The sequence below is a fragment of the Glycine soja genome, chromosome 4, assembly GCF_004193775.1.
Source record: "Glycine soja cultivar W05 chromosome 4, ASM419377v2, whole genome shotgun sequence".
Taxonomy (NCBI): domain Eukaryota; kingdom Viridiplantae; phylum Streptophyta; class Magnoliopsida; order Fabales; family Fabaceae; genus Glycine; species Glycine soja.
The window spans coordinates 1,489,347-1,511,188 of record NC_041005.1 but is presented as its reverse complement, the minus strand read 5'-3'; the positions used below and the strand labels follow the sequence as shown (position 1 = coordinate 1,511,188).

At 34.6% G+C, this 21,842-nt stretch overlaps 3 protein-coding genes across 6 annotated transcripts; 2 read left to right on the top strand and 1 right to left on the bottom strand.

The window, feature by feature from the left end:
- Positions 1–5,253: 5,253 nt before the first annotated feature.
- LOC114408524 (ATP-dependent zinc metalloprotease FTSH, chloroplastic) lies at positions 5,254–8,748 on the top strand. The gene is made up of 5 exons (XM_028371605.1): positions 5,254–6,661; positions 7,320–7,566; positions 7,654–7,837; positions 8,097–8,268; positions 8,369–8,748. The coding sequence occupies exons 1-5, from the start codon at positions 5,402–5,404 to the stop codon at positions 8,588–8,590; spliced, it is 2,085 nt and encodes a 694-aa protein (XP_028227406.1). The 5' UTR covers positions 5,254–5,401; the 3' UTR covers positions 8,591–8,748.
- Positions 8,749–10,432: 1,684 nt separating this feature from the next.
- On the top strand, positions 10,433–14,142 carry LOC114408518 (pentatricopeptide repeat-containing protein At2g06000-like). 4 transcript variants are annotated; one of them, XM_028371597.1, is made up of 5 exons: positions 10,433–12,680; positions 13,365–13,406; positions 13,496–13,576; positions 13,707–13,785; positions 13,938–14,142. In XM_028371597.1, exon 1 carries the CDS (start codon positions 10,939–10,941, stop codon positions 12,469–12,471), a length of 1,533 nt encoding a protein of 510 aa, XP_028227398.1. In that variant the 5' UTR covers positions 10,433–10,938; the 3' UTR covers positions 12,472–12,680; positions 13,365–13,406; positions 13,496–13,576; positions 13,707–13,785; positions 13,938–14,142. The 4 variants fall into 4 exon arrangements, with proteins under 4 accessions (XP_028227398.1, XP_028227396.1, XP_028227395.1 ...); XM_028371595.1 differs by having other exon boundaries at positions 13,707–13,841; XM_028371594.1 differs by lacking the exon at positions 13,938–14,142 and having other exon boundaries at positions 13,707–13,919.
- A 3,949-nt stretch (positions 14,143–18,091) lies between these two features.
- On the bottom strand, positions 18,092–21,320 carry LOC114408516 (nitrate regulatory gene2 protein-like). Its single transcript, XM_028371591.1, has 4 exons — positions 20,274–21,320; positions 19,984–20,168; positions 19,366–19,589; positions 18,092–18,977 (listed from the first exon to the last, which is right to left on the bottom strand). The coding sequence occupies exons 1-4, from the start codon at positions 21,100–21,102 to the stop codon at positions 18,227–18,229; spliced, it is 1,989 nt and encodes a 662-aa protein (XP_028227392.1). The 5' UTR covers positions 21,103–21,320; the 3' UTR covers positions 18,092–18,226.
- Between the last annotated feature and the right edge of the window lie 522 nt (positions 21,321–21,842).

Sequence of the window (21,842 nt, the reverse complement as noted above, 5' to 3'; positions counted from 1 at the left end):
TAAAAGAAAACTTATTAGTATTTTGTAATATTTTTTTAAGACTTTTAAATATTTTGTACATTTAATTAAAAATAGAGTAAAATTTATCTAAAATACGTTTTTAGTATTTTGTAATATTGTTTACCATTATTTTATTTAGTGTTTTGTTTAAGACTAATTTAAAAATTTTTGTTATTATAGTTCTAGACTTTTAGCTTGTGAAAATATGTCTAGTTGTTGTGCATGGATTGTGAAAATTTAATTTAACTATATTTTTATAATTTATTTGAATTAATTTTTTTAAAAAAAAACTGATTTTTTTTGTTGAATTTTCTGTTAGAAAAACAACTATTTTTTATTTCATTTTAGGTGGATCGATAGACAAATCCTTTTAACTAAAAATCTGTGATAGATTGAATCACTTTTTCTAAAATCAACTTTAAATAAAATAAATTAGATTGATAGGGATAAGTCAAACCCAATAAACCAAACCATTGGGCTATTTTTACAAACTTATAAGTAGGATTTATATGTTTTAATTTTGATCATTTGTAATAATATGTAATTATAAATATTAATTTTTCTCATTTTCACAAGAAAAAATAATCTCACTAGATATGCCCCCTACACGCATATAAGAAGAGAAGGGATCTTAGTATATATGATCTAGGAGTTCAATAATCTTTTGTGCATATTAAGTTTCATTAATTCAGACATTAAACTAAGAATTCATATGAAGTAGATAAAAGTTTTTTTACAAAATTTTAAAATTACTTACTTCATTAAATAAATTATATTTAACATATAATGTATTCTTAAAAAATGTAAGTAAATGTTAAATATAATATCAAATTAAATAAAGTGAGTATCCGATTATAAATTATAGAAAACCCAAAAGACCCATTTATATATGGCAATTGAAATCTAAAAAGCCAAAATAACACAATCCGAAAAACTAATAGTACTCCATTATTTTCTTCCCATCAAATAAGTAGGTGTATAACGAAAGGTATATAAAAAAAAATAGGCCTGAGAATTACATAATTTACATACTCTATGGTTAGCATTTTCTTTTTTGATCTTGTTAACTAAGTATTTTAGAGTACTTATTAAGAAAATAAAAAATATTTACTATAGAAATTATAAAAAATGTAAAAATAATCATGGTCGGTATAATTTTTTATCTTTTAATAAAATATTTTTATGTTAAATTTCTTAAGGCGCTAGTCAGTATTTTTTTTTTTACAAATTGTTAAATTTCCGAGTTTCCCAACGTAAGCTGTGTGATGAGTCGGACATTAATCACATTATGGTCGTAATTATATTTATTTATTTATTTAAATCACATATTTTGATGTGCTGATAAAATTAGATAAAGCCTTATTACCAAATTTCTTCAAAGGCTCAATAACTTTGCTCATTCCTACTTGCTTCTGTCCCCTTTATGTGTCTTGAGCTTTCCGTGCATGAAACATGTGGCTACTCTAGTTTTTCTACACATTCAATGGTTTGCCATAATGAGCAAACCTTTGAGACCAAGTAGTTGGGTCTTATAGTTGCATGCATGTTTGAAGTGGCTTCTTTTATCAAAGTTGCTTTGGAGCTTTCTTTAATTTTCTTGACAAACTTTCTCGTGCCATCACTTTTGTTTTCTTGTCTTTGCTTCGGTATAAAGATACTTCGTTTGTTTTAGAAAAAATGATTCATAGTATATCCTATTTGTCATTCTCTTTTTTAATATTTTATTATTACGAAGCGAAATTCCATCATAGCTTCACTAATAAAAGTGAATCAAATTAGTTAATGAGCTCATGAAACATTATTCAATCATAAATATTAAAAATATTTTTTTTATCAGGATATTAAAATATATAATTTACATTCTTACTTTCACAACATACAAGATATAGATGAATTAGGAAAAATATTAGTTTAATCCATTTGGATTGACCCGCATAATTTTAAAACATAAAATGGACTTTATTTCTTTATCTCCCAATCTTAGCATGTACAGTTTTAATTAATTGGCATGCAACAAAAATTAAATTTTAATATTAATTAAAATTGTCTTTATTTAAGTGGGATTTTTTTTTATTTTCTAACTTTCTTATATTTTTTATTAGTTTTTTTGTCCTTTTTTTAATTTATCTTGTGTTTTTCTTTCTTTCTTTTTTTTAATTTAATGTAAGTTTTTTTACATGAAGGATTTTACCGTAAGTTAAATGCCATTTTACACTAAAACGGATGAATTAATTATTTCAATACATTGCACAAAAGAATGGGTTGATCCGACCCATTGATCAACCCATTTTCAGCTGGTCATTGATAGGATAAGTTATCTCACTTAATCATACTCTTTGGGTTCAGTGAAAATTCTTTGATGATCTACTTTAGGTGGGTGTGTGGAGTACTGTTTTAATTGACTATAATTTTATAAATTGCAATTATTATAATACTTTCACATAAAATCCTACAATTTTTTTTTTGTTTGGTTATGGAAAGATGACAAGTTGTAATAATAATAATAATAGACAGGGGTGACATCTTTTAGTCTATAGGAACAACATTTTGTAATTATTCGTTTCTTTGTTTTGAGACATTTGTACCTCAAGTCAAGTTTATTCTATTGAATATTGATTAAGAAGTTTTTTCCTAATAAAAAAACACATTATCATACTTTATATTTAGTTATCATATATAAGTATCATAGATTTGGGTAGGGAAAAGAATGTACCTAAGAAATTATCGACGACTATTTTTTTTTTTTTGTATACTATTGTCTTTCTCTCACCTAATCACCTATTTAAATTATATTATTTATACAACTTTCAGATTCTTGATAAAATTTTGAATTTTGCTTTGAGTTCTAGATAACTTTTTTTTTGCGTTGGGTCTGGGATAAAAAAAAGTTTTCATGTGAATATTTATTGTCAATTAAGTAATAATATACGGAAGTTAAAAATTTTAAAATGAAATTTTCGATGACTTAAAAAATGGTCACTATCTATTTCAAATTTTAAATTAAAATTTTTTATGGCTAAAAACTGTCCAAATAAATTAAATATCATATGTCTTTTTGTTAGTAATTTTAATTAAAAATAAGTAAGATACTAAAAGAATTATCATCATATGTTATTTAAAAATACTAATTATAAAAATTATCTTTTCCTTTTAAAGGTTAATACATAAATAATAAGATTTAAATTTTTAAAAAAGAAAATAAAGTAAAACTAATATGATTAAGCTTAATATCTACATCTTTTTTACTAATTATAAGTGATTTTTTGTATAAAAAATCTATAAATTATTAATCATATTTATGTTTAATTGATTTTTTGGTCTTCTAAATACTAGTAAAGAACCAATGCAATATACGAAAAGCAGCCAAGAGACCCAAGTCTCCAAGATGGAAGATTTGTGTGCAGGTATTTTTTTAAGTCTTTCTTTCAGCACTCGCAAATTTCCCACGCCACCACTTTTACAAATTACATTCTGAACTAACTTTTTTTAAATGTAAAGGAGGTGGCACAAAAAATTTGGGAGATGCCGGAAGAAACTCTCTTTTTGGGATCTAGAATTACACATCAAGAAGAAACAAGACAAAAAGCCTAGAGAAAGGCCCAAAGTTGAAGTCTTGTACAAAATTTAGGTTGTTGCTTCTCTTGGCTTCCCGCACCTTCTTTTAATTTTTAAATTTTCACAATCCCCGAATTGCCCTCTTTTTTTTTTTGTAAGTATTTATCGCATCCCAACTCTCCTAAACTCTGAACCTCCTAATTCCACCTCTCATTTGCCTACGTCCCTCGCTGAAGGTGTGCCACTCATGCTTCCTAGTTCCAAGGCATTAATATGACAATATAACTTAGATAAGAAAAACCCATGAATGAATCTTGGAATTGGACTAGACCCATTGTTGTATTGAACATTAAATGTGGTAAAATCTAAAATGTCAAGATAAGGCATAAACTTGGTTATAAAAGCTGAAACACCTAACCAGAAACAATAAGCATCATCTATCGTCCAATAGATCTTTCTTTCACCTTTTGATTTGAAATTCTTGCTCATTTGGAATATTTTTTGGATCTATTGATCATGCTTTCAAAAGCCTTCCATCATGCTTTCATGCGCAGACGAATTGAAAAATGAAAATTTGATTGCACTCTAACTGGGGGATTCGGCATTAGTTGATGCATTCTAGATTGAGTACTGCTATTCAATATGAAAAGTGTGTGTGTTTTTTTTTTTTCTGAAACAACCGTTCGTGTTAACTTTCTTTTAAAAAAATTATAATTATAAAAAAAATAAAGTGTTTTCTTTCACTGATAACAATTGTTCATGTTTTTCGTACGAATTTATTTTTCCAGATTTGGTAATCCATTAAGAACACAACATCACAAGAAAAACGTGCCTCTATGGCAAAGGGAAAACAAATGATGTGGTACCACAAATGGGAAACAAACGCCTCTACGACGAGCACGATTGTTGGTGGTGGTCTGGGAACGGAAGTTGCCGTTGCAGTGAAACGGATTGCATGAAAATGAGACATTAGGGTTAATTAAGGGTATTTTTGGACTTGAATATTTTAAAATTAATATGGAGTGCAGGTAAAAATTGTGAGGTGCAGGAAGCATAGGTCCAAAATCTGTTATAAGAGTAGGCCTAGTCTAGTAAAGCCCGACACACAAAATCTATTAGTTTAGAATTAGTCCTGCAATTTTCTTCCTGCACCAAAAATAACCTTACATATAACCATAACCATCCGATGGTCAATCTATAGTTTCATATGGATCCATAAAAGAATTATAGACTTACGGATTGACAATTCATAAATATCATGTGGATTAATTATTATAAATTTTTTTATATAAACTTATATCTGTATTAAATTTACATTAAAAAATTTAATGTTATATATAATGATATTAATTATTTTTTTAATATAATTAATTTATTAATTCAGTTTGTTAAAACATTATGTTAATAATCTGATACTCACAAATATAAACTTACATGAACCATTAATTTTAAATTATTTTATAAAATATATTTTTAACAATTTGTATATAGATTGTTAATTGGTAAGTTATATTAAGAAAAGAAAAAAAAAGAAAGAACGGAAAAGAAGAAGTAAAAAAGAAAAAAAATTAATTTTTTAAAAAACATATTAAGTATAAAAGAAATTTAAATGGCTTAGGAGGAATAGCCGTATTCCTATAAAAGCAAACCAGGCTTGATATTTTGATTTAGTTTTTGGGTTTATTAACATAGAGCTGTGGATAAACCACGTACACGCGAGAGAAGACCAGGAAAAATCTATGGCATAGAATCCAGCAAGTAGGGCATATATAGACGCTTTGTATGAAACGGTGAGGGTGTGTTTCAAAATCGAAAATCTAGAGCAAAGTGATTGATTCCAGTTCCAATGGCCTTGGGCACCAGCGCCTTGATCGGAAGGAATGTTCTTGTCTCACCCCCAACCCCCAAAACAACCAAATCATCTACTCCGCTACAATTCCTTTTCAAGAGAAGCATCTTAAATGCTCACAATTCACAAGCTGCTCTAGCTGCCCTTATCTTTTCCTCCGCGAGCCTCTCTGTGACCCCACAAGCCCTTGCCGCTGATAACGTCACCCCTCCCCCTGTAATTGAAGCCCAACAGAGCCAATTAAACCCCTCCAACTCATCCTCCCCTTTCTCACAGAACCTCCTCCTCACAGCTCCAAAGCCACAAGCCTCCTCCGACCTCCCCGAAGGCACCAACTGGCGCTACAGCGAGTTCTTGAACGCCGTCAAGAAGGGTAAAGTCGAGCGAGTCAGGTTCAGCAAAGACGGTTCCGCCCTCCAGCTAACCGCCATTGACGGCCGTCGCGCCTCCGTTATTGTCCCCAATGACCCGGACCTCATCGACATCCTCGCCATGAACGGCGTCGACATTTCCGTCGCCGAGGGCGAATCCCCCAACAGCTTGTTCAACATCATAGGCAACTTGCTCTTCCCCTTACTCGCATTCGCGGGCCTGTTCTTCCTCTTCCGCAGAGCCCAAGGCGGGCCCGGCGGGCCTGGCGGGCTGGGAGGGCCCATGGACTTCGGGCGGAACAAGTCCAAGTTCCAGGAAGTCCCCGAGACCGGCGTGAGCTTCGCTGACGTGGCAGGCGCGGACCAAGCGAAGCTTGAATTACAAGAGGTTGTTGATTTCTTGAAGAATCCCGATAAGTACACCGCGCTGGGCGCGAAGATTCCGAAAGGGTGTCTTTTGGTGGGCCCACCGGGAACCGGAAAGACCCTTCTGGCGAGGGCTGTGGCGGGGGAAGCTGGGGTGCCGTTTTTCTCGTGCGCGGCTTCGGAGTTCGTTGAACTTTTTGTGGGAGTTGGTGCGTCGAGGGTGAGAGATTTGTTTGAGAAGGCGAAGGGGAAGGCGCCGTGCATTGTTTTCATTGATGAGATTGACGCCGTTGGGAGGCAGAGAGGGGCGGGGCTCGGAGGTGGGAATGACGAGAGGGAACAGACTATTAACCAGCTTCTGACGGAGATGGATGGCTTTTCTGGCAATTCTGGTGTTATTGTTTTGGCTGCCACTAACAGACCGGATGTTCTTGATTCGGCGTTGTTGAGGCCTGGCCGGTTCGACAGGCAAGTTACTGTGGATAGACCTGATGTTGCCGGCAGAGTTAAAATTCTTCAGGTGACATAACATAACCCTTTTCAAATTGTTATTTAATTACTATTAGAATTTCCCTTCCATAACATACCTAACCTAACCTTTATTAAGTAGAGAGGAGTGCTAGCTAGCATAACACTGTCTGACATATTCATTTTCAACACTGTACACAATGAGTGTGACTTAGTTAGCAACACCAAGCTGAACTCAGCTTGTGGGAGAGGGTCTGAGTTCAATTATATCACAAAATACATTGTTGGACAAAGGTGTGGCTAAGTCCCAGACTTGGATTAATTCCATATTTTGCCCAAAGGACTATTATGGTGGTTACCGAAAAAATTGTTATATAAACTATAAAATCGTGAATAGAGAGAGGATCATTGAGTAAGGAGTGAGACTTGCATAAATTTGTGATTTTTAATAAATTTCAGCTAATAATAGTGTTAGAGTGTGTTGCAACTTGCTAGCAATTTTCTAACATAGATTATTGAGATGAACTTCTAATTTTGATTGAAGAAAGTTTATCAAGAGCACCTCAGCATGTAAGTTTTAAGCGCATTTTTAATTAGATTGGTGCACTTGGGAAGTTTTTGGTAGGTCCACGCTTGAATGCAATATTTCTTGATTGATTTTGTTGCGCCCATTTCTATGTCTGGATTAATCAACTCTTCTTCTCTTTCAGGTGCATTCTAGAGGAAAAGCACTTGCAAAGGATGTTGACTTTGAAAAAATTGCAAGGAGAACCCCTGGATTCACTGGGGCTGATCTGCAGAATCTGATGAATGAAGCGGCTATTCTTGCAGCCAGGCGTGACCTCAAGGAAATAAGTAAAGATGAGATATCTGATGCGCTTGAAAGGATCATAGCTGGACCTGAGAAGAAAAATGCTGTTGTCTCAGATGAGAAGAAGAAATTAGTAGCCTATCATGGTATGCATTTTTTTTATTACCCAAGTTTGGTAAGTGTTGGTTTGTTTTTGGGTATTCAACCTTTTTTTTTTCTATGTTGATTTTCAGAGGCTGGCCATGCTCTAGTGGGTGCTTTAATGCCAGAATATGACCCTGTAGCCAAGATATCAATTATTCCTCGTGGCCAAGCTGGTGGTCTCACATTTTTTGCTCCCAGCGAAGAGAGGCTCGAGTCTGGATTGTACAGTAGAAGTTACCTTGAAAATCAGATGGCTGTTGCCCTGGGTGGAAGGTCAGTGCAACGTGCACAATTACTTTGTTTGATCTTGGATTTTGACATTTGCAAGTCATTCATTCTTTAACAAACTCCACTTGTTGTCAATTGGCTAATGGCCTACTTTTGAGTGTGATCTGTATGACTGTTTATGAACTGTTTATATTATTGTCTACTTTTGCATTATGGGACATGGTTGTTATTTTGTAGATTTGAGTTTTGTGCTTTGAAGTTTGAATATTATCCTGACAAATTCCATGTCTCTATGGCAAAACAGGGTTGCCGAAGAGGTTATTTTTGGCCAGGAAAATGTCACCACCGGAGCATCAAACGACTTCATGCAAGTTTCACGAGTGGCAAGGCAGATGGTTGAGAGATTTGGATTCAGCAAAAAAATTGGACAAGTTGCCATTGGTGGACCTGGTGGAAATCCATTCTTGGGTCAACAGGTATGCTATGACCTAAAATAGGTTGATCCCTTTTACACTGTAAACGTTGCTCTTGAACACCAAAATATATGCCTGACCATTTCAAATGATTGTAATGCAGATGTCATCGCAAAAGGATTACTCCATGGCAACTGCGGATGTAGTGGATGCGGAAGTGAGGGAACTGGTAGAGAGAGCATATTCTAGGGCAACACATATTATCTCAACTCACATTGATATCCTTCACAAGCTTGCTCAACTTCTCATAGAAAAAGAAACTGTGGATGGTGAAGAGTTCATGAGTCTATTCATTGATGGAAAAGCCGAATTATATGTTGCATAATCATACACGCAAGTCACAGAATTATGTTTGTACTATAAAATACGCTCTGACTTGTACACTGTAAGAATCAATAATTATTTTATCAAATTCAAGGAGAAAAAACAATTAGCACAGCAGCTTACGCAATAAATAAATAAAAAATATGGTTCTACGGCTGAGTTACACTTTCGAATGAAGCTCATTTCCAACTTCAAGTATGCAAAGGATTTACTAATAACAGAATGTTATGGTTATTTCCCTTCGTGAGCAGCAGCCACAATCGACATGTCTGCATCCTTATTCATATTTAATTTTGAGAGAGCGACCGCTTGCATGTAAAAAAATGTCTTGGGTCAGTATTATATCATGTTGCTTCGATAAATTTCTTTGAAATGTAATAGAATACATACTTGGCGAGTAACACTCAATTGTGGTCTAAAATCCTTGTCACAAAATGACAAGTCACCAGGCAATATCCCTCGTTGGCTCCACTCTTGGAAAGATAGCATGAATGAAGACGTATTCAATGTAACAATTGAAACTTGCACATAAAGAATTTCAATCTTTACAAGTTAGTACTTAGTACCTCGTCACTTCCTTTATTATCTTTGAGGTTAGTCATCAATAAAATCTGATGAATAACAGTAAGGCCATAAAATAATAAGCATCAAGCATCGGAGATAAAGGATGTTGTGAAGGTGCTTCCTCAAGATTGGGCACTACTAAAGTGCGGCATGTATTTTAGAAGATAAAGTATGCATATCATAATTATTCATAACAAATTCACTTTTAAAAATGTTGCAACAAATTTTATCAAATAATCCTTATCATTTATTTCATAATTGGATAGCTACCAGAATTCATTCTGACCCCGAAGACATGATGAAAAATTAAAAAGGTGGAAGCAAGTTTTATTGCTTTGGTTTTCTACGTGATTTTAGAATAGATTTTAGAACTTTGAATATAATCCAAACATGCAGTTAATATATATTTTTTAACAGTAATATTTTCTTTCTTAGTTTATATGAATTGTTGTATTATCCATTATTATTGCGTTCTCCTCTGAGTGCACCATCCATGATTAATGAGACGCTACAACAATAGTTCAATTCAATAGAGGTGTTAAATGCTAAAAATATCCATCTTATTTAGTTTGTGCTAAATTTTCAATATCAATTAACAATTTCCACCAAATTTGTTCTTAAAAAAACTTGACTTGTGATGATAACAGACATAACATGTTTGCAAGACAGTGGAAAAATATTATCAAAACTACAAAGAAGAATTTATATATCAAATCTAAATGCCAATGATTTTAATTCAATTACCATGTGTGAATTATTATAAATTTGTTATATATATATTTTTATTTTTACTGATAAAAAAATCAAATCTAAAATGCCAATGGAACAATTAAAATAATTAGATTATGACTTGAATGAAAGTGCGTCTACTTTTTTTAGCAGCAAAATGTCCTTCTACTTCTTAGTTCTCGATACTTCATATCTCCACGTCAAATTCTTTTCTTTTTACTTAAAATAAGGAGTTTTTCATAGAGGATGATACACGAATTGTGATATATTGTCTGAAACAAATTTAAATATTAATAATATGTATAAATAACTTTATTTGTAGCTTGATGGTTTTTTTTCTCTCTACATTATATCCCTTTTTTCCTGCCAAATTAGAGTAAAATAGGGCAGAATTCTTTCTTTATCATATGTTTAGTTTCTCAAAAAGTTAAATAATTTTTTATAACAAAAAATGAATAATGTACAATTTATATTTTTTTGTATTTCATTTATTTAAATAAGTTATTTTTATTTCCATACATCCAATTAATATATTATTTGTGTTCCACAATCATGTTTTTTCTGCTCTTAATGGGGGCTGGGCGGCTCAGGTGATAGATGCTAAAACCCTAAGCAGGGAGTAAGCAGTGAGAGTGGGGGATTCCTTTTCCAATCAGAAAACGCAGTCTTTTCTTTTCTTCATCGGTCCCTGGGGAAGAATCGTTATCTTCTCGGCCAGCCCCATTCCCATTCTCCACACTCAATGGACCTTCCGATAAATATATGCCTCCAGTTTAGGTCACGCATACCAGACTCTAAAATCCACGCCATCAATTCAACCAGGTAGCCAAACCGAAATCGTAGACACAATCCAACATATTAATTCATTATTCCAAACGGTCTGTGCAGCAGCGATTTCCCTTGCGCACTTTCTGAATACTAATGGAGAGGAACTTAGAAGTGTGGAGTAGATAGATGAGTTCATAGAGATCGAAGGCCCAATCGGGCCCAAGGAAGAAAAACCCGAAGCGCGTGCATTTGCGGCGAATTAGAACCGATGTTATCGCCTCGGAAACCATGGGTTCGATCAGAAGGGCCGAAGCCTGGTTTGTCAAGATCGCTTGCACTGTTTTCGTTCGCTCCAACTCGCTGGATCCGTTCGTGGGTTATTTCAGTAAGCACCTAACCCCTTCGCTCGTTTACGAGGTCGTCAATAGGCTACACATTCCCAATTTGGGCTTCAAGTTCGTTGAATTCTGTAGACACAAGTTGCACATGAGTCACTCTTATTTGACTTATAGTTTGCTCTTGAGGTCACTCTGCCGATCCAATCTTCACCATACGGCGAAAGTGGTGTACGATTGGATGAGGTGTGATGGCCAGATTCCTGATAATCGGCTGTTAGGATTTTTGGTTTGGTCGTATGCCATTGTTGGTAGGTTGGATGTTTCGAGGGAGTTGCTCGCCGATGTTCAGTGCAACAATGTTGGAGTCAATGCTGTTGTGTATAATGACTTGTTCAATGTTTTGATTAGGCAGAATAAGGTAGTTGATGCTGTTGTTTTGTTTAGGGAGCTTATCAGGTTGCGGTATAAGCCGGTGACCTACACAGTCAATATTTTAATGCGGGGGTTGTGCAGGGCCGGGGAAATTGACGAGGCTTTTAGGCTTCTCAATGATTTAAGGAGTTTTGGTTGTTTGCCAGATGTAATTACGTATAATACTCTCATTCATGGTTTGTGTCGGATTAATGAGGTGGATAGAGCTAGAAGTTTGCTGAAGGAAGTTTGTCTGAATGGGGAGTTTGCACCTGATGTTGTTAGTTACACGACTATTATATCAGGTTATTGCAAGTTTAGTAAGATGGAGGAGGGGAATTTGCTGTTTGGTGAAATGATTAGATCTGGAACTGCACCTAATACGTTCACGTTTAATGCTCTTATTGGTGGCTTTGGTAAGTTGGGTGACATGGCTTCTGCACTAGCCTTGTACGAGAAAATGCTCGTTCAAGGTTGTGTGCCTGATGTTGCTACTTTCACTTCTCTGATTAATGGGTATTTTCGACTTGGGCAGGTGCACCAAGCAATGGATATGTGGCATAAAATGAATGACAAAAATATTGGTGCAACTTTATATACATTCTCTGTTCTTGTCAGTGGTCTTTGCAATAATAACAGACTACACAAAGCTCGTGACATTTTGAGACTGTTGAATGAGAGTGACATTGTTCCACAACCATTTATCTATAATCCTGTCATTGATGGCTATTGCAAATCTGGCAATGTTGACGAGGCTAATAAAATTGTAGCAGAAATGGAGGTCAATAGGTGCAAGCCTGATAAGTTGACGTTTACCATTCTTATTATTGGGCATTGTATGAAAGGGAGAATGCCTGAAGCAATTGGTATCTTTCATAAGATGTTGGCTGTTGGTTGTGCCCCAGATGAAATCACTGTAAATAATTTAAGATCCTGTCTTTTGAAGGCTGGAATGCCTGGTGAAGCTGCCCGCGTTAAGAAAGTTCTTGCTCAGAACCTGACATTGGGTATTACATCATCAAAGAAATCTTATCATGAAACCACAAATGAAAGTATACCTGTTGCTGTTTAGTGAAGTTCTATGGCAAAGTGCAAACCAGTGGATTGACACAGCCTTCCACCATTATGCCTTGAGTACTTGGTGCAGGTGTCTCCAGCTTGTGGATCAAAGGCATGCTATCATTGGGCAGGGTGTCTCTTGTTTCTGGAGATTATCAGTATTTACATTTGCATTGTCATTCCCTCCAAGTTTCTGCTGAATATTTTTGGACCTGACATTAGGTATACTCTAGTTAATTTTGTTGAGTTGATTTTTCGCTTTTCATGGTCTCATTTTTCACTTTTCATGGTCTCATGGCTGGTCTCAAGTCCGGGTAAAGGAGGAGGGTTGTGTTAGGCTCTTACAGCCAATGTGAAACTTGTCAAAATCCCAGACATGGATTTTTCGTTTTTCCTCTAGATTTGGAAATTAGTTTCTTACATGAAATAGGTTTTATTTAGTCTCTTTTATGTAAAATGTAGTGCTAGTAAATTGTTTTTCTTGTTCATATGAGAGTGCATTTACTTCAGAGTATACGGAATTCTCTTTGAAAGAAATTGAATAAAATGAAATGTGAAGCTCGCTTTTTTTTTGGTAAATTATGTTGTACAAAGATTGGAGAGTTATTATTGAGGATTTGCCTAGACAAAAACATTTTAAAATTGGTCTTAAGAAAATTCTTGTGTTCTTAGGCTCCATAGTTGGTAACATACATGATAGAAAATATACATGATAGAAATGTGGTTGTGTCATAAAATTGTTCAACATTATTGTCATTCATGATTGTGTAGAAAGATTTAAAGATTTAGGTCAAAATGCAAAGAACCCTCTATAAGTACAGTTCAATTGCAGAAAATCTCTTGTGGTTCAAAATACAACAGCACAACTCCTTGATCTTAAGTAAACCGTGTATTGACTCCATACAGGTGGTTTCCTGCACTTGCAGTGGTTAAATTCTGTAAGACTTGGTAAGCCCTGGCACTTGAGTTGCTGAGTTTTTTTAACCATATGGAAGTTTTTGGTAACATATAGTTGGTATCCTTTTACATTTGACAAGGTATTTAATCGTGGGGCTTCTCAACAAGATGCTTTTACTGAGATATCACAGTTGGTACAAAGTGCGCTTGATGGGTACAAGGTGATTTTTAATTTGCCTCTTTTTGGTTCATTATGTGTAGGAAGAACCTAATACATAGAAAATAGGTAAAAATAAAGGATGACAACTTTATAACATCAAAGTTCTCCCTGAATTATGAATTTTGATGCAGGCTTATGCTCTAGGATACCCATCAACCGATGTGAAGTGGTTTACTCACAAAATTAGACTTCAATTTGATGAACTCTGAGGTAATTTATCTTTCGTCTCGGTCATACGTGAATCCATCACTTCCATGTTGCTCATGGTACATTAACTGTAAATCTGTACTCTTTCTATTAATTAGATAGATGAGGAGAGTTATCTTTACTAAACCACTTTTTAATTTTCTATCTTTCTCAAGGAAACTAAATTAGATCGTGTTGTGCGAAGAAGAGGACGCGTACTAAGATAAAAGTCAAGTTGCATTTATTTGATCATCTCGAGATACTTAATCTGTAAAGATACTAATTAAACTAATACGTTGAAGTAATTTGTTATTTTTTATTTTTTTATTCATAAAAAGATATTTTTTTTATAAATGTAAGTGATGATTTTTCTTTTGTTAACTATGTGGTAACTAAAATACTCATTATTTACACTAGCAGACACACAGGCCCTGTTGTGTCCGCATTTTTATTGTGCTATTGTATAAAAAATTAATATAATACAATAATTTCTATTTACAATTTCTGAATCATAATAATTTTGGTTTTGAAAAAATATTCTTCCTTTTCCTTTTTTCATAAATTATCTCCTTGACAATAATAGTTTTCAACTGCGTATCTGGATAATAGTTTCCAAGTGCATATCTCATGAAAGATATGTTAAATTAATAAATTAATTAAAATAGTAATTAGTAACAAATAAATGAAATAAAATATAAAAAAAAATATGTAAAAATAAGTTGGAATTAAAAAAAAAATTGGGGGATAAAAGCTAATTCCTTGGGACTTTGTATCGGACTCACACCATCTACAATGATAGAAAAAGTCAACTCTACACCTAACTGTTCCCCTCACTTGGCAATCCTTCATTAATTTCCATTCTCAATTTCTCGTCTTAGTGTAAGTAGATCATTGTACCGTATAAATAGTTGGACAAATCAAAATGAAATAAAAGATATAAATGAAACAGTGAAGAGTGATTAGTGGGTGATTACCTGGTGGTTAGTGGGTTATTGTTGCCATACGAATTAACTTTACACGTTGTATTTGTTTTATATGGTAGTATAGATTCATTAGCGGTGTTTAGAAGACAAACTGGCTCCATGGTATTGGAATCTAGGTGTGGCCCTCTATCAAAGCCCAGCAAGTTTAACTGAGGAGGCATTGGGGTGGTTTCTTTGATGCTCTACTTTTAGTAGTTAATCCTATTGGATCATGGGTCAGAGTAGTTTCAAGAAGGGTATTGTTATTGGCAGTTTGACACCCTCCTTTTCTCTATTTTCACACCCCACCCCACCCCACCCCATCTGTTTTTATTTTATTTTTTATATATAAGAAAATTCCCATTCTGCCCCTTTCCCTCACATATCCCTTCCCATTGCTGCTTCTCCGATAACTTTTCATTTTATTTCATTTTTTTGTGTCACCAATGGAAACTATTTGATGCACTCCCTGTAAGAACAAGATGTTCTAGATGCACTCTTTTCAGAAGTTATTTAAAGAATATCCTATTCTTCAAGACCAATCTTTCTGAGTTATTGCAGTTAGGGATAAAAAAAAACTAAATATTTTATTGATATTTGATTATTCTTTAAACTCATTTCTTTTTCTCCTATCTTTCATCTTACTCGATTTTTCCGTGAACTATTGGATGCTTTTTCACATAATTATAATTATTTCATCATGAACATTGACTTATGACAAAGGAATACAAGAAGCTCTAGGTGTTAGAATTGTGAATACAGTAACGGGATTATCTAAAAAATCAATAATACTGACTGTTGGTGCCCAAAGCAGTTAAATCAATAATAGTGGTAACGCCATTAGAGAGACAATGTTATTATAGTTATAAGGACGGTTGAGGATTGGAAATTCTTGGTAAGGTGAGATTGGAAGTAGTCTTATATAATACCTGGATGGATGGGAGTGAGTCTGAGGCCAAAACCGCCAACTACTAGCCAGCGACAGCATACATAAAATCTTGCGAAGAGATGCAGGATGGACCAACACGTAGAAGAAAATAACGCAAATGGACCTGGCCACACACATGTGTTTGTGATGTATTAATGGATAATACATCAAAAGAGATTAACCATTGTATATGTATTGGTGGATATTAGTTTGATGTGGAAAAATATCATCTGTTAATATCTCTAATCTCTAACTTGGTAGTTTTGTACGCCGATGATAATCATCGATGAAATGTAAAGCACTCCCATTTGGTGTATGCTATGGCCTAACAGTATAAGTTAATATTGTAAAAAAAATAAACAACTATACATAAAAAAAATTAATTGACTTAAATTATAGGTTAAAATATATGTTTGGTTCCTCATTTTATATTTTGGTTTTAGCATGGTCTTCTAAGTTTAAAAATTTTACATTTAGTAGGAGAGAAGTTTTTTCTTACCTTGAAAGCATGATTCTTGGAAAAATGGATTCTTGAGAATCATGATTCCCGTAAAATATGTAAGTAAAACTTTCCTTTCACTGGAGAAAGTTGTATTCTTGGCCCCAAGAATATTTTTGCAGAAAAATGAATTAAAATTGATTTCCAAAAATCATAATTTCCTAACAATCTTTTTTATTAATTGCATACCAAATATGAGAATCATAATTTTTTATTTTAAGATTCCTACAAAAATAAAAAATAAAATCATGTACCAAATGCCTCCTTAAAGTGTTTTTGGTAGAAGTTGATTTTTTATCAGTTTACCATACATAATTAAATAGTAGTTTATTGTTCAAAAAATCAAAATATTAATTAAATACATAAATTTGTATTCCAAAAGCACAAAATAAAAAAAAGAACAAATAGATTACTTTTGAATTAAGAATATCATGGTTCTTGAAAAAAAATAGATTGCTTTTCCTTTTTATTATACGCCTTATTCAGTATTTGTTTTTCTTTAAAAAATATTTTAAAAAAAAATCAATTTCCGAAATTCATTTTTTTGTTGTGGATAGAATTTCTAGAATTTAGTTAAAAAAATATAGTTAATACATTTTAGAAATGATTTGTTTTATAACATTTTGAAAACTAACAGTTCTAGAACTTACAGTGGTTTTAGAAGTATTCAGGAAAAAAAAAGTAGTATTTAGAATAGGAGACACACAAATGGACAAAACTCAAGAAGTAGGCCCGACAAAGAAGGAACAAATATTGAAGGTGTGTTTGGTAAAGATAAAAATAAAAAAGATAGAAATAAAAGATAAAGTGTAAAAAATGTGGGTTTTACTAAAAAAAAAAATATAAAATTTCTTTTTAATATTATTTTTATCATTTGTTTCAAACGCACTCTAAAGGAAGGAGGCGATTTTGTATTTTATTACATGTGAAAAATAATCCGTGTACACTTGCACTACGTATGTTTTGACTGAAATATGAGGGAGGGAAATAGATGGAATTGAAATGGCAGGGATAAGAAATATTTCAGTTGCCTTTTTGCAGGGAAATAAGAGTGAGAATAAAATTGAGTCTCATGAAAATCTTTCCTCCGATCCCATGCGTGAAAGGGAGCAGATTTTATCACAATATTAATCTACTAAGCATGCACTTACAATTTTGTCCATGTATTATAATTTTTGTTCATTATTATAAGACTTTTTTAATGATAAAATGGTGCTTTTATGTTACCTCTTGTTTCATTCCATAATTTCATTAATCCAAATAACAGGTCTTTTATTTTTCTATTTCTTTTCTTCTCACTTGATACTATATCCAAAGAAAGAGCATTAGTGCTAATTTACATTTAGATTGAGAAAGAAAAAAAATATAAGTATGTTACGATGTTGAGAAATAAAAAGAAATTATAGAATATATGAAGGTGCCTGGCATGTGTATCCTCGGTCATTACATGTTGAAGGCAAAAGTGTGAATGTATGCTTCATTCTACGATTGTTTTTTTGGATTTATTTAGTTTATGGTAGGCACATGAAGCTAACAGAGCTTGGATATAAAAGGACTACAGAGCGAGTTTGAAGAAGGGAGTAGACATTTCAACTTACGGCAAGAATAATTATCTGTTCCTTTGCGAGCTTGAACAACTTCATCATTAGGCAGTGGAAAAAACAAAGGAACGGTTTCCAAGTGTTAGAATTTTAAGACTTTTAGAATGTATTGAATACATCTGGGAAGTGGGAAACTTATGTTTGGTGCTTTCATAGCTTTCTAGAACACATTTCCAAATTTAGTTTCTGAATTGTAATAAATTTATTCGAGACACCGAATTTTAGATCCTGCACCAACATCTAAAAATATGTTTTAAAATTAGATTCTGAGAATGAATCTTTTTGGAAAAAAAATATAAAAATGTCGGGGGGTGTCCAAGTTAAAAAAAAAAAAGGAATGTGAAAAACAAGTCCCCGAAAATTTAACAAATGTTTCCCGGAAGAAACTTTGAGATGCTGTATACATAAAAATTAGGTTCAGAAAATTCTGATAACTTCAATCCTACAAAATTCATCCAATCTAAAAAGTGTAAAGCTAGCTAATTTTGTTGGTTTCTCCCAAAACATGATCCTCTTGCTTAATTTGTTGACAAAGTTCTTCATATAAGCGAACAGTGGAGTCTGTGAACTTTTCCATGGCACCAAAGATCTGCTTCAAACTTGATTGTAGGTTAGTAGAATCAACGATATCAGCGTGATGCACAGCATCTCCACGTAAAAGTGCATCAGATTCTTCTCTGCCAACTGTAACCATCTTCCTCTCATGAGCCCGCATCACTTTGTGCATCTTTTGCTCCTCCCTCTCCAACATTTTCACCTTTCTCTCAAATTCTTTGTCCAATGTTAGTTTTTGTTGAAGGTCTAAAATATGCTTTTCCAAGAGCTCGTTCACTCGTAGCATGAACCCATTTACGGCTTCAATTACATTCTTCTCTGAGAGATTATCCACTGCCCTTGACCATTTGTGACAGATCACAAACACAGGTGGTGCCCCAATCTTGCTAGGTGAGAAGGGAGTTGAATCATCGGGTACTTCTTCGGGTTCGTATAATAGACATCTTACCAGCCAACCATTCAAGGCTTTCACATGGGACCTCTGGGCGTGAATCCAATCTAAGAAGCTCAAATTCCATTTCTGTACCTCAGATTTGAGTTTTATTGTTGCATCAATATGAGCATTGCCAGGCTTTGTGTTTAACGATAAGGCATCTAAAGTTTTGGCTTCAACAATTTGCTGATATTGGCATTTGTAACATTCTTGCATATCTTTCCACATTCCGAGAAACCTTTTCCATACAAGGATAATCATCAGCAAGTGAAGGATGGAAAAGAAATAAAATGGAAGGAAAAGAACAATCAGTTCAGTTGATACAGAAGATGGTATGCTTCTGTTCTAATGCAATAATAATATGGTGTTATTGTCTTCACGCTCATACTAATCATTCCAATAATAGTATAAGATTATACACTGTATGCTGCAGACTAAAAAACAAGATAACGGCCTTCAAGAGTAAAATTACTACCGTAATTCTTAGCTATCCAATTTTCAAACCTTTCCATAAAAGGTGAATAATAGAAACGCACTTATTATGGCTCAAGATCATGGCTGTATGATGTATCTGCCGACTACAGAGGCTCAAACAACAATTTGGCAAGAAATTAGTTACGACTTACGTGAGAATAAACCTGTAGATCAGCGGCCACAGCTCCTCTTCTCTCAACTTACTAATTGTAATAGATATCTTGTCAACTACTTGGATAGAAATTTTCATTTTTGTAGATAAAATCCCAATGAAAGTTTGAACAGAATCAATTTTCTGTGCATCGGCATCCTTTTGTTTCATACGTCTCAACTGCTTACACTTCTTCTGATGAAGCATACGCAATTTCTCCTCAGCCTTAAAAAAAAAAAAAAGTCAATTAGGGATAGTCAACAGGTAAAAGACACATTTCATTTTCTTTAATTTTGAGCCTTACTCTTCCTCACAAAACTGACTTATAAAATTTATAAGCTCTCATTATGCACTATTTTTAGTCAATGTAAAACATGAATTTTTCCCAATATATCATTTTTAGGTGTAGTGCCTGAACAATACATTTCCATAATAGATCTAACTCATCTCCATAAAACCGGCCTGTAATGTGAGGTATGCCTAAGTTATTCTGGTCAAAATGAGAGTTGGGTTTTTCCAATATACTTAGTTATTTAGTTTGCTATATTTCAAAAGACTAAGTAACCCTTTGTACATACTCAGGAGGAAGCAAACTAAAAAGAAAAATAGAAGTTTATACCTTGACTTCATGATACAGCTTCTTCTCCCACATACATAGTTTTTTCAGAGTAGAGCAGAGATTGGCGTAAGTGAGATCCTTGTCTCCTTCATACCCAGATCCCATTCTCCGCCCAACCGAGGATTTCATGCATCTAACCCCAAGAGGACTTGAGGGAGTAAACACATGCATCATCTTGCACGAAACTGATCCCGAATATCTCACACTTTTCCGTTAGTTTCACCAACCACAAACACTTGAAAAATTAACGATAAATTAACAGAAAAAAACACATGCACCACCATACTTACCCGGGTTGAGGTCAAATTTTCGATGGTAACGGAGTTTCCCAGCGTCCAGCATCTCCAAAACGGGGTTCCCCGACTCCGACGCTTTCTCAAACAGAATCTGAATCTCTTTCACTGCCTCAGAGAAACCTTTCGCAGAGTCACTACATTGCTCTGAAACTAATACAACTTCCGCTTTCTCAGAAACCACCTTCTTCTCCTTCGAATCACCCTTCTTTTTCTTCGCTTCTCCATTTTCCTCCTTAGATTTAGACCCGTCACGTTTCTCAACCTTCCCCTTTTCATTCTCGGCCACGTCAGCGTCACCGCCGCCAGGAAAATAAGGCACGTGGTACTTCTCGTACGGCTCGAAGAAGTTAAGGAAATCCCAGGCGGAGCCGGAAGGAGGCGGCGGAGACGGCGGCTTCGAGCCGGAATAGCCACGCGGCGGAGAAAACGGGGGGTAACGAGCCGAGTGAGCGTAGTCATAACGCGCGTGAGTGAACAATTGGAACTCTTCTTTTTCTGCGTCTTCGGTTTCTGATTCGGAATGCAAAAGCACGTGTGCGTCGTCTGAGTCCGAACTAAAGGAAGAAGGGGAGTGAGGGGGTGGAGATTTCGTGGCGACAGGAACTTTGGTTTCCTTATTTGGGACATTAGTTTCGTCGGAATCCTCGAAACCGTCGAAGAAACAGAGGAGAGCGTGGCCAAGTGTTTTGAGGGCCTCCATGTGTGCCACGTGTGCGTCGGCGAGGGCGTAGCTTTGGCGAAGCGCGTCGTCCAAGAACTTGCAACGGTCACGGCACAGTGCCACCGCCGGTAGCCGGTCAAGTCTCGAGGTGTTGCAGCCCATGATGGTTCCGACGAGTCACCACCGGCTAGGAACCCCAAACCGAAAAACAAAATAAAATTAGATTATAGTATACGCTAACGCTTGGTGGAAAAGAGTGTGATTTCCAGGTTCTTAAATATTTGTGACGTTTGGAATGGTGGAACGAATCGGTTATAGTGAAGTTGATTTGGAAAAGCGTTTTGTGTTAATTGGTCAGTTCGATAATTAAGCTAGGAGTGGACCGCTAAGTGCAATGTGATAATAAAGTGGCGGGTAGCGCATCTAACGTCTCTTTGCTGTGGTTTTTTTAGTTTTTTTGCACGGATGGTCCTCAATTCCACTGTTATTGCATGTGCATTCTAACAAGGTAAGTTAAGTTAACTCGACTCACAGCACAGTCATCGCCGTTAGATGCATTCAAATTCACTGGAATATTTGCTGGAAAAAGGAAACGACAATAACTCTTTTTAAGTAAATCACCATAAGGAAAAACTTGATCTACATGCTGTTTTTCTCTCTTTTTTTTTTTTTTCTTTTAATCTTTTGTACAACTCACCTTCGTGTCTTTTGTTCATCAAATTAAAATCATTATCACATTTTGTAAAAAACGTGATTATCAGTTAGTGAAAATTATAAATTCGATGAAAAAGTGTACCTAAATTGGTTCCACAAAAATATCTACAAATGGAATGAATAATTGTCCGTAATATTGAGAGACCGGGTAGAGACGGGTATAAATCCATAAATTTATGCATATATAC

What these genes read in the sequence shown, in the direction of transcription:
- LOC114408516 (XM_028371591.1), bottom strand. Translation starts at nt 21,102, where the DNA reads ATGGGCTGCAACACCTCGAGACTTGACCGGCTACCGGCGGTGGCACTG. An exon ending in AAAATTTGACCTCAACCCGG is followed by an intron (nt 20,169 to 20,273) that starts GTAAGTATGGTG and finishes ATTCGGGATCAG; the next exon opens with TTTCGTGCAAGATGATGCAT. An exon ending in ATCTACAGGTTTATTCTCAC is followed by an intron (nt 18,978 to 19,365) that starts GTAAGTCGTAAC and finishes TGTATGGAAAAG; the next exon opens with GTTTCTCGGAATGTGGAAAG.
- LOC114408518 (XM_028371597.1), top strand. Translation starts at nt 10,939, where the DNA reads ATGGGTTCGATCAGAAGGGCCGAAGCCTGGTTTGTCAAGATCGCTTGC.
- LOC114408524 (XM_028371605.1), top strand. Translation starts at nt 5,402, where the DNA reads ATGGCCTTGGGCACCAGCGCCTTGATCGGAAGGAATGTTCTTGTCTCA. An exon ending in GCAGAGTTAAAATTCTTCAG is followed by an intron (nt 6,662 to 7,319) that starts GTGACATAACAT and finishes CTTCTCTTTCAG; the next exon opens with GTGCATTCTAGAGGAAAAGC. An exon ending in GAAATTAGTAGCCTATCATG is followed by an intron (nt 7,567 to 7,653) that starts GTATGCATTTTT and finishes GTTGATTTTCAG; the next exon opens with AGGCTGGCCATGCTCTAGTG.